Source organism: Rhea americana, unplaced genomic scaffold (genome assembly GCF_003343005.1).
Source record: "Rhea americana isolate MKP2758 unplaced genomic scaffold, rheAme1 scaffold_368, whole genome shotgun sequence".
In the NCBI taxonomy this organism is placed as follows: domain Eukaryota; kingdom Metazoa; phylum Chordata; class Aves; order Rheiformes; family Rheidae; genus Rhea; species Rhea americana.
The window spans coordinates 159,345-173,397 of record NW_028186499.1 but is presented as its reverse complement, the minus strand read 5'-3'; the positions used below and the strand labels follow the sequence as shown (position 1 = coordinate 173,397).

General features: G+C 50.2%; 1 protein-coding gene across 3 annotated transcripts in view; it reads right to left on the bottom strand.

The window, feature by feature from the left end:
• The window catches only part of KDM2A (lysine demethylase 2A), a 56,176-nt gene that overhangs the window by 9,211 nt on the left and 32,912 nt on the right, over positions 1-14,053 (bottom strand). For all 3 annotated transcript variants that reach the window (XM_085312506.1, XM_085312509.1, XM_085312507.1), the window contains exons 10-13: positions 12,419-12,534; positions 11,036-11,162; positions 9,227-9,651; positions 872-955 (exon numbers count right to left, since the gene is read on the bottom strand). In XM_085312506.1, coding sequence (XP_085168632.1) covers positions 872-955; positions 9,227-9,651; positions 11,036-11,162; positions 12,419-12,534 — 752 coding nt within the window. The remainder of the gene's footprint in view (positions 1-871; positions 956-9,226; positions 9,652-11,035; positions 11,163-12,418; positions 12,535-14,053) is intronic.

Sequence of the window (14,053 nt, the reverse complement as noted above, 5' to 3'; positions counted from 1 at the left end):
GCAGGAAGACAGCCTGTGGAGGTGGATGGAAAGCCTGGCCAGCCAGTCTACAACAGAGGCTGCTCCAAGCCTCTCCATCTGCCCAGCAAGCTTGGCCTTGGAAGTGGCCCAGCTTTGGACCCTAGGTTACAAGCACAATTGGAGAAGGAAGGGCAAGTCAAGAGGTCCCTCTCCTGAAGGGTTGGCCGCTCTCCACAGGGAAAGATTCCTGGAAGGAAGGAGCTGCCTTCTCTGGGGTTGCAAGAGCCAACTCTGCAGCATAGGGAAGCATGCAGGTATGCTGGCAGGGACATAAACCAAGAGCGCACACTCACCTAGCAGTGAAGGACTGGCTTGCTAAGACTGCCTTACCCACAAAATAGGCAGGGTTGATGCTTATCATCAATTCCTCACACCTTGCCCTTCACCTGCCAGATGAAGGCAATAGCACTGTCTGCCCTGACACACAACGTGGTTTGCACCACCCAAGGTCCCCTTGTCAAGCCAGTGTGCTGCAGCTTCCTTTAGGGAACCATTCCTTCCACCACCGGCAGGACTCTAGCTCCTCTGAGAAAAAAAAAAGGGGGGGCTGGAACACATGTAACAGCTAGGGATAACCTAATTACCACCCATCAGTTGAACAAGGGTAACCAATGTGGGTATCTTCAGAACTGTGAATAAATTCATTTGCTCAAAGTGCTGTAAAGGCAGCTGAACCCCATGCTCTGCCTCTGCAGCACTCCCCTTTCTGCCAACTGGCTAGGCTCCGCAGGCAAATGCACACGTGGCGCTGCTGCAACTCAGCCCCAAAGGGCAACTTGGCTGATAGTGGGGAACTGCCTAAGCCACACGCAATATTTTCCCAGGAATATCCTTCGTGCCATGCTCTTACCTTATCTCTCTTGGGCCACTGGACGATAGGGATGCCTGTAAGTGCCAGTTTGGGATCGCTGTTCGCGTATTCTTCTAGGAGCAGCTGATGGAGATAGAGGGGGGAAAAAAGCAAGAGACAAAAAGCACAGGTGTGAGCACAGCAAAACAACACTCCTGCCAGCGATGCAGGCTCTGACTAGATGCCAAGGACAGCATGCTTCAAACGTGGCAAGGAAGCACAGCCCTCCTCTATCCATGCCTGCGAGCAACAATCCTTCCCCACATTAGACAGACAAACTCTGTTGAGTCGATCTGCACGAGTGCTTTCATCAACTGCATTTCTGCCCTGAGGCCCCACACTGTGCAGTGGTTGGGGAGAGCGCAGAGCTTTGCCAATCCAGCAGGATTTAAGCCCCTTTCCGTCCTCACAACGCTCCCCAGGTGTGGGGCAGCTCAAGGGTGGAGTGGCTCGAGGATGCAGCACTCCAGTACCTCCTTAGTAGTGTGGTGCAAGCTGCCAGGTAGCTGAAAGCTGCTCCCCCACACTGCCTCAGGGTTTGGCTTCAACACGAGATCCCCAGGCATCAAGGCTGGGGGCTGCCTGAACAGACACATTGCCAAGAGCATGGCTGCCTGTCATACCATAGGTCAGAGGCAGACTCCCTGTATGCATCCTTGATGTTTCAGCTCTCCTACTCACCCCCTCAGTTGTGGCCCTCCCCCCACAGCCATTCCTTGTGAATTTGCCATTGCAAAAGGTGCTTTATTTACTTGGCGTTGCCATGGCTACACTTGCAGGAGACTCCTGCCAGCATTGCCGTGCACACTGAGCACCCACTGAGCACCCACGCTTTCCGCTGCCAGGCGGGGCCAGGGCCAGGGGTTGGGCTGGCTTTCCCCAAGGGGCTGCCAGTTCCTCACGCGAGTGCTCCAGCTCAACTCCTGCACAGGGCACCTTTCCAGTACCTCCCCACCCAGTTCTGGAGGTTGCGAGTGGCAGGAAGCCGCAGCCTCTCCGCTGCTCCTCAGTGGTGTGGCGCACCGTCTACAGACCTTCCGCCACCCGGCCAACCTTTCCCGTGCATGCACTTAAAGAAAAGGTCAGGGTCTGAGGGTTGCGTTCATGCGCACACACACTCACACACACACACACACACACACACAACCCCCACAGGCGTGTGCACACAGGGAATTGGGGGCTGTCCCCGTCCTGGCCCCAGCGGAGGGCGATGGCGTTTTGGGCACGCTCTAAGCTTGAAGAAGTCGATCAGCTCCCCAGGGAGTGCCCGGGTCCCGTGGCCGCATTCTGCTCGGGGCTGGGGTGAGATTGCCATCTCCCAACGCCCCTCATGCTCTGGCAGGAGCGGACAATGCTGAGGGGAGCCTGCAAGCATGCTGCACACTTCCCCCTTTGCCCTGGCAGGAACTCAGCGCGATTCAGTGCGTCCCGCAAAAGTGAAGGGCAAAGGTGAGCCTGGGCACCAGCCCGAGACCTCTTTGGGAAAGTGGAGGATGCCTAGGTCCCCCCAGTGGTCCCCTCCCGCCCCGCCTAGGGCCGGACTGCCCCCGCGTACCCTCCCCACCCGCCGAGCATTGGCGGCTGCCTGACCTTGTGCTTCTGGAGCTGCTGCGACTCTGGGGTGAAGTTTGCCGAGCCCTCTTTGTTTCGGTGCTCGCACTGCGAGGGCTGGGGGCCCCCACCCCCTCCCTGGACACCTCCACTCGCTCGCTCAGTCTGAGCAGACTCGAGCCGGACCCCTGGTCTTCAGGGACATGGTTGGGAGAGCAGCCGAGCCCCCCGCCCTGAGTCGTCCCCTGCTCCTCCCTGGCTCCAACAGCTGCCCCAGCAGCCGCGTGTTCCTCCCTGAGCCCTTGGGCAGCAGCGGCAGCTTCCTGAGCCTGAAACAATGCTGCTGCGTCACCCACATGCGGTTCCCAGCAATGCTTTGCAACGGGAAGATGGCAGAAGAGAAAAAGCGAGCTAGTGAGCAGAGGGCAGAGCCGTTCTGCTGCAGCGCCGGGAGGGGCTGGGACAGGCAGCTGGCGCCACACGGATTGGTGCAGAGGCCTGGCTGGTGCAGCCCACCATCCCCTCCCCTCCTTCCACCACTGCAATCGGAGACTCCAGGGCCAGGCTCCCCCAGGGCCCTGGAAAGCATGGCAGAGAGCTTCTAACCCCTGTGTGCACCCCAGCCTGCCTGCTGGCACCCTTCTCTTGCTCATGCCCAGTCCCCTGCCACCTTTCTTTTGTCTTTGCCAGGGCGGTTTTCGGGGCTGGAAGCTGAAGCCACCTGGATCTAGGCAACATCAGAGGTATGAGTGGGGAAAAAGGGCTTCCAAGTCACAGCAGGGAAGATGAGCCCCCTGAAACACATGGGGTGCAGGTACTGGACCCACACTCTGCTGATCTGGATGCACAGACCTTCCCTGCCCTGACAAATATCTACAAGGTAAGTCTGGGAGCAGTTGTGCTCCCAAAGCTGCCACTAAACAAACTGCTAGATGGTGACAAACACACACGGGTGAAGCAATGGCTCCCCTGGCCAGCCCCAGCTCCCTGACTCTGACACTCCAGATGACCACAGCCGAAATGTAAGAAGTCCTTTACACAAAGTAAACTCCTCAAAAGCAGCTGTAGAGAAGAACAACTGCTTCCACTTGTCTGACACATCCAGTACATCTGCAGGTGACTACAGCTTGTGTTTCCTACCCTGAAGCAAGCTGCACATTGACTAGACATGTAGGTCTGAACAGTCACCATCTAGATAGGTAATGCCACTGTGACTTCTTGAGAGTCACCACAGGGAAGCTACTCTTGAGCTCCAGGCACAGGCTCTTTGCACACACCGGCAAATACTGTTGTCTGGAGTATGCTGGAGACACTGACACCTGCCATGTGCTTTGGCCCTGTGCAGAAGCTGGGTGTGGTGGGCGCATGCTCAGGTCACATCTCATCAGGCAGCAGAGCAACTGAGAGGTCTTTGGCCCTGCTTGCTCCAGAGTATGGCATTCCCCACAGCTGCTTGGCAAAGGGGCTGAGTGGAAGTGTCAGACATCTCAAACTGCTGGCATACACACGAGGGACATTGCACATGGCTCAACGTATCAATACCGGGTTGTTTAGCCTCTCCTGAGCCAGAGAGGGAAGCATGGCCAATCCTACCTTCCCACCAGTGGACAACCTTCTCAGCAGACTTGACCTTTCTTGTCCAGACACAAGCACCTGGAAAGATGTGCTCTCTCAGAAAAGCAAACCCCACTTGGCAGATTTACTGGAGCAGGGATAGGGGAGCACCAGGCACAGGAAATATCTCAGGGAGACCTCACCACCAGGAGGAACAGCTCAGATGGAAGAAAATAACACTCTTCTGCAGCAAAGTGAGATGTCTCTGATCCTGGAGGAGACCTAATAACACTGAGCAGCTTCCTGTACACAATGCCAGACCAGAGGCTTTGAGATGAGGATCTGGAAGTGGGATTTGCATTTTTGGGAGAATCTCTCCTCGTTTCTGCAGTGCTCACTGCTTCAACACCTACACCAAGGCCTCCATGTAGAGCCCAAACACAACCCATATGCAGTAGTTACCAAGGCATGAGTGCCTGGTGGCACTACAGCACCTACTTCAGATGTCGGCTTGGCTCATCAATCAGCACACAACAAGCCTGACAACTCTCTGTAGATGACCCAACAGCCAAAGGAACTAGACTGTCATAAATCATCCTACTCCTCTGAAGAGTGAGGAAAACCAGTACATCCTAGGTTGGTTCAGAGACAAACAGAAGCAGTCAAAAGATGAAGAAACCCTGGATGATGTGATCTCTCTGAAGTTTCCCTCTTTGCCAATGACATTTTCAAAGAACAAAGTCCAGAGAGCCCACGGAGACATCAACAAACATGTAGAGATTTTTTTTTCCATCAGTGCTACAAGGCATTGTGTCACCACCTTATTTCCCTGAAGGTAGATTTTCGCCTAATGCCAAATTAGAAGTCATTTTGGTTCATGATGGCCCTCCTGATGAAGAGGCTCAAAAGCAGCTCATTCAGAAGGCAGTGACATGGTATCACCAAGAACTTTCCCAGGGAGACAGGCAAAGCTAGAGTCAAGGAGGAGTCAGTAATTGCAACGTGCTCCTTCTTTCTAAGCTGCCTGACACAGCCTTAACATTGTCTGAGGTGGCTTTACAGAGTCTCAGTGGACAGTCAATCTCTCCTGCCATGGAGCTGGAAGCACCTCTTCACCGCATGCAAAGTATCAGGTCCAGTTGAGCTCAAGCTCAACTCATGACAAGATTTCCCCAACTGACCTAACATGACAAGCAGATTTCCTCAAGTGACCTAACCCACAGACATCCTGAAGACACAATCACCACCCAAAAGGCAGTAGGAAGATGGGGCATTTGTCTGGCCCATGTCTCCTCACACGCATGCCTGGGGACATCAGCTAGCAGAGGATGGCAGGAAGCATTTTAGGGCATTCGATCTGACAGATGCAGGTGGCAGGCTACTACTTGCATATCTGGGCTCCACAATGAGAAAATGGCATGTTCTAACATCTAGGTAGCAGATATAATATAGGTAGTATAATAAACATGTAGATCATCAGTTGTGACCAGGGAAGGATCCAAGCCCAGATATATACATTTGATCCATCTTTCTTTGGATACAGAGGCACCTCCATGAAGGGTTTAGTTTAGTGTTCACTCATAACAAAAGAAGCCCAGAGCATACAGCATCAAATGCTTTCTCCAGCCCCAACCCATACCTGCCAGGTCAAAGATCCAAGCTTTGGCCTTACATCACAGCAATCATATACTTTGTGCCATTTCTAGGTACTCCAGTTGCCACATTATCAAAAAACCTTTCGCGAAGCAGCATCTGTCTAACTGGAATATAGCTATGTAGTGATGGTAACAAAACAGAGCTAGCAAGCGCCAAGAACATATTCCTACCACACTCCTCTAGAAAAGGTACCTCCATATAGTCCTGTTGGCTTCAGGTCCATCAATGACCCACACCAGTTAACTAAAGAGCAAGAGTACCAGCTACAGACTGACGGCCCTGAAGTGAGTCTAAGATGCTATGGAGCATATGGTAGAAAGATACCACTTCCTATTCAGCTTAAGTCACTCAAAGTGGATTATGCTCTACTTTTCCACTACTCAATGAAGGGATGCAGATGAATTTACAATAAGCTCTAGAACAGAAGAGATCTAGCATAGAATAACCCCCTAGGGATCCCACCTCAGACTGCTGCAAGGAAAGGCAAGACCATCAGGACAAGATGGACCAGTCATCTCATTGGGAAGGGCTGCACTTTGATACTTAGGAGTTAGGCAAAAACCTACGTAAGAAACATTAGGAACTATACCCCATATGATGATCTACAGACATATGGATAACTGCTTGACCCCTTATCCTCACCTCCATCCCTGGTGGGATGCTTACTCCAGATGTCATCTCCAGACATATGGAGGAAAAGAAGGTGATCAGGAGTAGCCAGCATGGATTCACCACGGGGAAATCCTGCTTAACCAACCTGATAGCCTTCTATGATGGAATGACTGGCTGGGTAGATGAGGTCTCTGGAGAGCAGCAGACCTTGTCTACCTTGACTTCAGCAAGGCTTTGGACACTGTCTCCCATAACATCCTCACAGATCAGCTCAGGAAGTGTGGGTTAGACGAGTGGACAGTGAAGTGGATTGAGAACTGGCTGAAAGGGGGAGCTCAGAGGGTTGTCATCAGTGGCACAGAGTCTAGCCAAAGGTCTGTAGCTAGTGGAGTTCCCCAGGGCTCAGTATCAGGTCCCATCCTGTTCAACTTCTTCATCAATGACCTGGATGAAGGGACAGAGTGCCTCCTCAGCAAGTTTGCTGATGACACCAAGCTGGGAGGAGTGGCTGATACACCTGAGGGCTGTGCTGCTGTTCAGAGAGACCAGGGCAGGCTGGAGAGCTGGGCAGAGAGGAACCTCCAGAGGTCCAATAAGGGCAAGTGCAGAGTCCTGCACCTAGGGAAGAATAACTCCATGCACCAGTACAGGCTGGGGGCTGACCTGCTGGAAAGCAGCTCTGCACAGAAAGACCTGGGAGTGCTGGTGGATGACAAATTGACCATGAGCCAGCAATGTGCCTTTGTGGCCAGGAAGGCCAATGGTATCCTCGACTGCATTGGGAAGAGTGTTGCCAGCAGGTCGAGGGAGGTGATCCTGCCCCTCTACTCAGCCCTGGGGAGGCCTCACCTGGAGTTCTGTGTCCAGTTCTGGGCTCCCCAGCACAAGAGAGACATGGAACTGCTGGAGAGAGTCCAGCACAGGGCTACGAAGATGATGAGAGGGCTGGAGCATCTGCCCTGCGAGGAACAGCTGTGAGAGCTGGGCCTGTTTAGACTGGAGAGGACTGAGGGGGGATCTTGTCAGTCTCTAAGTACCTGAAGGGAGGGTGTCAAGGGAATGGGGACAAACTCTTTTCAGTTGTCCCACGCAAAAGGACAAGAGGCAGCAGGCACGAACTGAACCACAAGAAGTTCCACCTGAATGTGAGGAGGAATTTCTTCACTATGAGAGTGACTGAGCATTGGAACAGGTTGCCCAGAGAGACGGTGGAGTCTCCTTCTCTGGAGACATCCAAAACTCGCCTGGATGCAATCCTGCCTAACGTGCTGTAGGTGGCCCTGCTTGAGCAGGGGGGCTGGGACGAGATGATCTCCAGAGATCCCTTCCAATCTCAACCATTCTGTGATTCTAGCTTGGTAACAATTTTTCCTGCCATAGAATACTGTGCTCTCCATACAAGTTGCTGATACTGAAAATTAGACCTCAAAAGGATTTTAAGTGCCTAGGCCAATTAAAGGATTTAATTAAACAATTTCTTAACCCTTTTCAAGGTTTAAGAGCCAACCTAAATTGTCTATTCCCTTACCTCTAAGGAAAAGGTAAGTGCTAAAAGTAAAGTTTAATGTAATTTGACAAATCTGTTCTGTTTTCTCCAACAACTCTGACTAAGGATTTTTGTGCTTTGAGGGTGCCTTGGAACATAGGCTTTACTTAGGAAGCTGCTAATACCAAGGGCCAGAGAGTCCTAAAACTCAGGGTGCTTCAGAACCTTGGAAGACATCTGGCTTCAGGGAGTGAGATCTTCATGGAAGCCTCTTGCTCTGACTAATCAGCACTAACTTTTACCCACACCTCATCTGTGAGGCATAGCTGAACAACGAGTTTGGTGGGTCACATCAACACCACAGTTGTACGTACATTAGCTCCAGAATATGCCAAGTACTTTGAATGGGTCTTAATACCCCACTGAACAGAGTAACCTCGAATATTCTGCCTCAAAACACCCAGCAGATTACACCAGGCTCCCTTGTGCAAGCGTGTATGTTCACTACATCAGCCAAGCGCCACAGAACAGTGCTGATATGCCGATAAACCAGATCTGTAACCACCCACGCTGGGACTCCATAGTTGTGCCACAGCGCACCAAAAGCGGCAAAGCATGTTTTTCCCAAAATACTACACAAAAGTGGAGACAGAGCCTAGGGAACACGCACAAAACAGCAAGGACCAGGGTATGTCCAGACACAGCCATTGGTGTCAACTTCAAACAGGCCAACAACTGAACAGCTAACCATCAGCAAGGAATGGAGTAGAAGCTAACTATGGTTTTAGAGTCTAAAATGGACATCTGGGGAATTAAGTGAAGCTGAAATTCTCATGGCGTTAGGGATTAACCTCTGAAATGAGAAGGTTAAAACACCCAAGCTCATGAAGTTAGCACAACACGTCTGGCAGATACAGCATAGGATGCAAAGCAAGACAAACAAACACACACTCCACAGCCACATTCTCATATAACCTAAGATCACATCCTGCACGAACAATCGAAGAGAACAAGGCCAAATCCACCTGGGGCAAAAAAAAAAAAAAAGAGCCCCAACTGTTCCAGTGACCAGCAGCCTGAGAAGGTCAGAGCCAGAACAGAAAACAAACTATGTCACAAGTGAACATTAGTGCATCACATCTGTTAGTAACCCAGACAGGGCCGAAAGGACCTCACCACAGGTGTTTCAGCCATGCTGGCAAAGAGTGAATATGCTTCTTCTATCTCTGACCCAAAATCCACCTTTGACTGTTCAAAGGGAGGATTGCCTCTAAGCATCAGCTGGTGTCTCGCTGGCCTCACACAGCAAAAGACAACCTCAAGTCTGCAGATGTGTCACCCTCACTGGGCCTGAGGTACAATCAGGATCACATATGAGTTTCCCTGGGAGAAAAGTCCTTTCCATCTCTGAAGTCATGGCAAAGCAAACGCATCCTGGCAACCTGAGGACAGGCAGCAGGAAGGGCAGTGCCTGCAGCTTCCTCACACATACATACCTTGACATCAGCGATGAGGGCATCCTCATCCTCAATGCCAGTGGGGACACACTTCTTGTGCAGCGGGAGCGACTCCAGTTTGTCCACGAGGCAGCGCAGCCCCTCCAGCTCGAACTGTGTCAGGTGAACCTTCCTGCTTTTGTTTGGGCTGCCACCATGTGGGTCCCAGGTCTGGCCATTTTGGGAACCCCGGCTGGAGTCAGAAGAGTCTATAGATGGGGTCTTCTTCAGACCCACCAAACTGCTCCGGCAGCTCCTGCCCAGTTCATCATAGTCCACACTGGCACCATTGGCTATGGGGCTGGTAAGAACAGACCGTCTTGTGACTGGTCGCCTGGGTTCCTTCCCTGATGCATCTTCCTCCTCCTCTTCCTCCTCCTCCTCTTCCTCCATGTTTACTGAGTCTGAAGAGCTCAGCTCCATATCTGTCACAACAGAGACAGTGAGAAGAGCACAGCTGGTAGGCAATTACAAGAGATGTTCAGTTTCTAGACGAATCTCCTCAGTCACTAGAGAAGCACTGAAGCCACAAATAGGTAGAGAGAGAAGGCCAGAGAAAGGACAGGGCAGGTGGCTGCTAGCAAAGAATTATTAAAAATCCTTTCCCATTCCCAATTAATTTCAAGGGAAGGCCAGGCACCAACCTCAGGAAAATCTCTTAGAGGAGGGAACAGCAAAGCTCTGGATTAGATTTACTTTGGGAAGGTCCCAGATGTCCAGTTGTCCCTTCCTGGAAGTGATCTGGGACCTTAAACCTGCCTTTGTTGGGGGAGGAAGAGAATGTGGACTCACTAGATGACCACGAGGTCTTTGAACCTGATTGTGTATGATGGAGAAGGCACCCTCCCCTGACACTAGAAGGGAAGTGGGCTATCCTGCTCTCTTCCTTTCAGGTCTCTGTACTAGTTCTTCCTCCTTGCTCTTCCATGGTTTAAAAAAAGGCAATGGAGGTACTGAAGGCCTCTGGCAGAACACAACCAGCTTATCCCAAAACAAGAACCTCAGAAGCTGAGGTGTGATCTCCAGGGAGCTGCAGGAAAAGGACAGCTTTTCCATCTGCTAGTACCCTTTGGACAGAAGCTGAAAGCCTTGGAAAGGCTCTGGCTATGAAGAGGGCTGCCCAGGAGCCAATGTTTACGCTCTTAGATATGAGAGGACATATTTGCTTCAAGGGCCTAGGATAGAGACAATCCAGCACTCTCCTTCTAAAAGGGTCTTTGTGATAAATCATGTCTTGAATTTCTGCACAGGCCTGTTTGCCTTGGCTGTTCAAACTTCCTTCTGTAAGAGAGCTCTTGCACTTCCTTGTATATACCCTCTATCACAGCACCTTAAACTCTGCCTGCAAGAAGGCTCTGAACAGCAAGAAAACATTATAGTCCTGGAGCCCACAGCACAATGTGGTTACTGCAGCTTCCCTCCCACTCTTCAGTTAAAGGCCCTATGTGTACCAGCAAGGCCAGGAACTTTCGTGCTAGTTTTGCAGCTGCAGGGATCTTAGTCTGTCACAGAGGTAAAGGAGGAAGCAATAGCTTAGCTAGTTTTGATTTTTGCACAAAGTTACACCTCCTTTGGCCAGTCCACCTTCCCCTCTGAGGGCTCAACACAGTGAACAGTGAAAATAGAGGAAATACGCAAAGAAACCACCCTGTGAAGTTAAGGAAGTGATGGTCCTGAATTCCTCTTGCATAGCCTTCTCCTGCTTGCTCTACTGCTAAGCCAGATGGTATCTGAGCAGGGGGGGTGGAAGAAAGTACTTCAACATGTGTGAGGAAGGGATAAGGAACAGACAAAGAACAGAGGGCTTACCCATACTGAGCGATTCCTTCTGGAAGTCCTTGGTCAGATGCGAGCGGCTGGTGATGCAGTAGACATAGCGCTCCAGCACATACCAACACATCTCATAATAGAAGGGATAACGAAATTTATTTGGTACCTGCAAAAGAGGCAAGAGAACAGGGATAAGTTTGGGTCCTCTTCACCACAGGGCTGCACAGAGACAGCTCTTATTACTGCTGCCTCAAGCCAGACTGATCCTCTCCTGGGAGGCAGGAAATGCACGTACATGTGTAACAACATCAATTGATGCTTCTGGTAGTCTGAAGTAATTCTTGTGGAAGGATATTAGCACTAGGCATAGAGTCCAGGCACCACTTATTTGCAAGCCATTAAACACTTCATGCTTCATTTTTTTGGATAGTGGCTCTCTACTTCTCCACAGAGCTCCTTCTCATTAGCACAAGACAAAGTGGTCAGTGCCACACAAGGTTTTAGCTGAAAGTAATAGTTCAAGCCCTTCTCCCAAGCCCCAGCACAGTATCCATCAGTATATGTATGGTAGGTGGGAAAGGGATGTTCCATCAAGAGAGGAGTTACCAGAACTCTGCTAAATCACTGGGCTATCAGGGCTCTGTTACATCAGTGCTGCCTGCCTTGCACTTTCCCAAAGTTACAGAGCCCAAGTTGGAGTAGACACGTGCTCTCTCTTCTTATAGCTCAGTTCTGGTTGAGGGTCTGACACCCGAGCACTAACCAAATTGCGCAGCACACATCCCATCAGCCCTGGCTGCTGCAGAATTGCAGTGCCCTATGCTGCTTCAGAGAGGCCAACAATCTGTTTGCAGAGCCCAGGCATGTTCTGGGGCTTCTCTGCAGATGCTGAAAGCTGCAAGACCAATCTCTCTGCAATGAGAGAGTGAGGACACACACTTCTTAGTTTGAAGCTCCAGACCTCAGGAAGCCTTTAGCTTCAGTCATCTTTATCACATCAATGTCCATCATGAACACCAAGCAGCAACAGAAATCAAGCAGCTGGGTAAGGGAAGAGGCAATGCATGGGATGCACTCCCACCACTAAGCTGCTGCCTTCCTCTTTCCTATAAGGAAGACTAGGGGAGATCCTCACCACATTCACTGTAAGGTTTCCAGACCCTCTCAGAAGCCTGTTACCAGACTGGAAGCGGCATGAAGGAACTTAAAAAGCCTTAGGGCTCTTTGGATTGTGTCCATCTTCTGAAGTTCCAGCCTGTCTTTTTAGCAGCTGGGACATCTTATTTCCAGACAGCTGGAGTTCGAAAGATCTGTTACAGAGTGAGATTCACCTTGCCTGCCTGAACAACATCTCTCTTGGCTGCATCCTCCCAATGCTGTTCCAGGAGGCCACATGCCCCCAGCTCTCCTGCAGGTTCTTACCCGTGTGCGGTCTTCAATGCTGTAGATCCGGAGCTGCATGGGGATGTTGAAGCTGTGCAAGAAGTTGCCTCCGAAAACCAGTGTGTCCATGGGAGTGTACACAGCATGGATCCAACCTTTGAGAGAAAGGGGAGTTTGAAGAGTCCTGAGTAACTAGATGAGGTCAAGCTCTCACACTCACAACTGATGTTTATTTCTATTCAGCCCCTTTGTAACCCCTTATAAACTGTGACACTCAGAGCAGAGCTGTCAGATTGCCACAACCTTCATGCTCCTCTGCCCTGAGGGTTACACACTTTTTAATCACATTCTCATGAATATTTGGATAACCAGCCCATTCTCTGACCTAAACCAACCTGCTTGTGTGGAAGGCCATAGGTTATCTGTTAACATAAGGACTAGCTATTGACCCCTCATTATGTCAGTCAGCACTAGTAGGAGACATGCACTGGGCTAGACCCACACAGAAAACAGTTCTTTGAAGAGCAACAGATGTTGCTGTGTTACCTACCCCAGCAGCAGTGTCCACCCTCCTGAAGGTGTGTTCACTATCACCACTGAATTACTCAACACCCAGCTCATTCCCTCACCTCCCTGCCAACATTTTCACCAGTTGCAGGAAGGAATTAAAGAACCTGACACTTATTTCATGTGTGGTCAAGCATTTAGTGCTGGGCTGTACCTCACTTAAATTTAGCTTGATATCTAGTCCTAGCAAGTCTAGTTAGACTCCATAGGGAATAGAGCAAGACTGGTACCTACAGAAGGTGATTCAATTCACCTTAAAATATGGCTCCAAGTCAATTGTCTAATTGCCCTAACTCTGCCAAAAGGAGCCTAAATGTCTGGAATGTGCTTACTGTTAACTTTATCCATCTAAAAGCTAGACAGGGGCCTGTCTTTAGGCACTTATGTATATTTGCGGATCTGGTTTTATATTTTCCCATGGTGGCAAGTGTGCCAGTTATCTACCTCCTCTCCATAGCTCCTTGCCATTCCAGTGCCACTAGGAAATTGTCTCCTGGCTGCCTAAATACACCAGTGGCAAGGAAAACAAGAAAGTTGTCCAAAGATTGTTCATCTGTTCAGTAATTTAAAAAAAAATAAAACCCAAAACAACAACAACAACAAATCTAAACCCAACCACCACACACCTCAAAGTAACTTGAGTCCCAGCTTTCTGCTCTCTGAAATGCTAAGCAATGCTGACAAGCCCAATATCTGGTAAACTCCAGCATGAGTTAGGGCAAGGCCATTCAATTCAACAGAATTATCAGTTACATTACAGGGACTCAAATGAGTAACTCTTGTGTAACTCTTTCTGTTCTTGGTCCTGCTGTAAGCTACAGAAGGATGCATATACAATGTAACTTATTTTTGTACTGCTGTCAGAGAAGAAACAGCAGGTTACAGTACCTCTTGCCATCTGAGGCAGTCTTAGGCCACAATTTTTATGCTGGAGTTGTATTAGTTCCTAAAGACATCCAACAATCTTTCTCTTCACAAGAGAGTACTCCATAGTGAGAGTACACCATTTTACAGCTGTCTCAGGTCCAGACCAAGAGTCCTTAAGGCTGTGAGACAGACCTTGCAAATAGTCAACTCAGGCTGCTGTTTCATATGCCTCTCCACTTC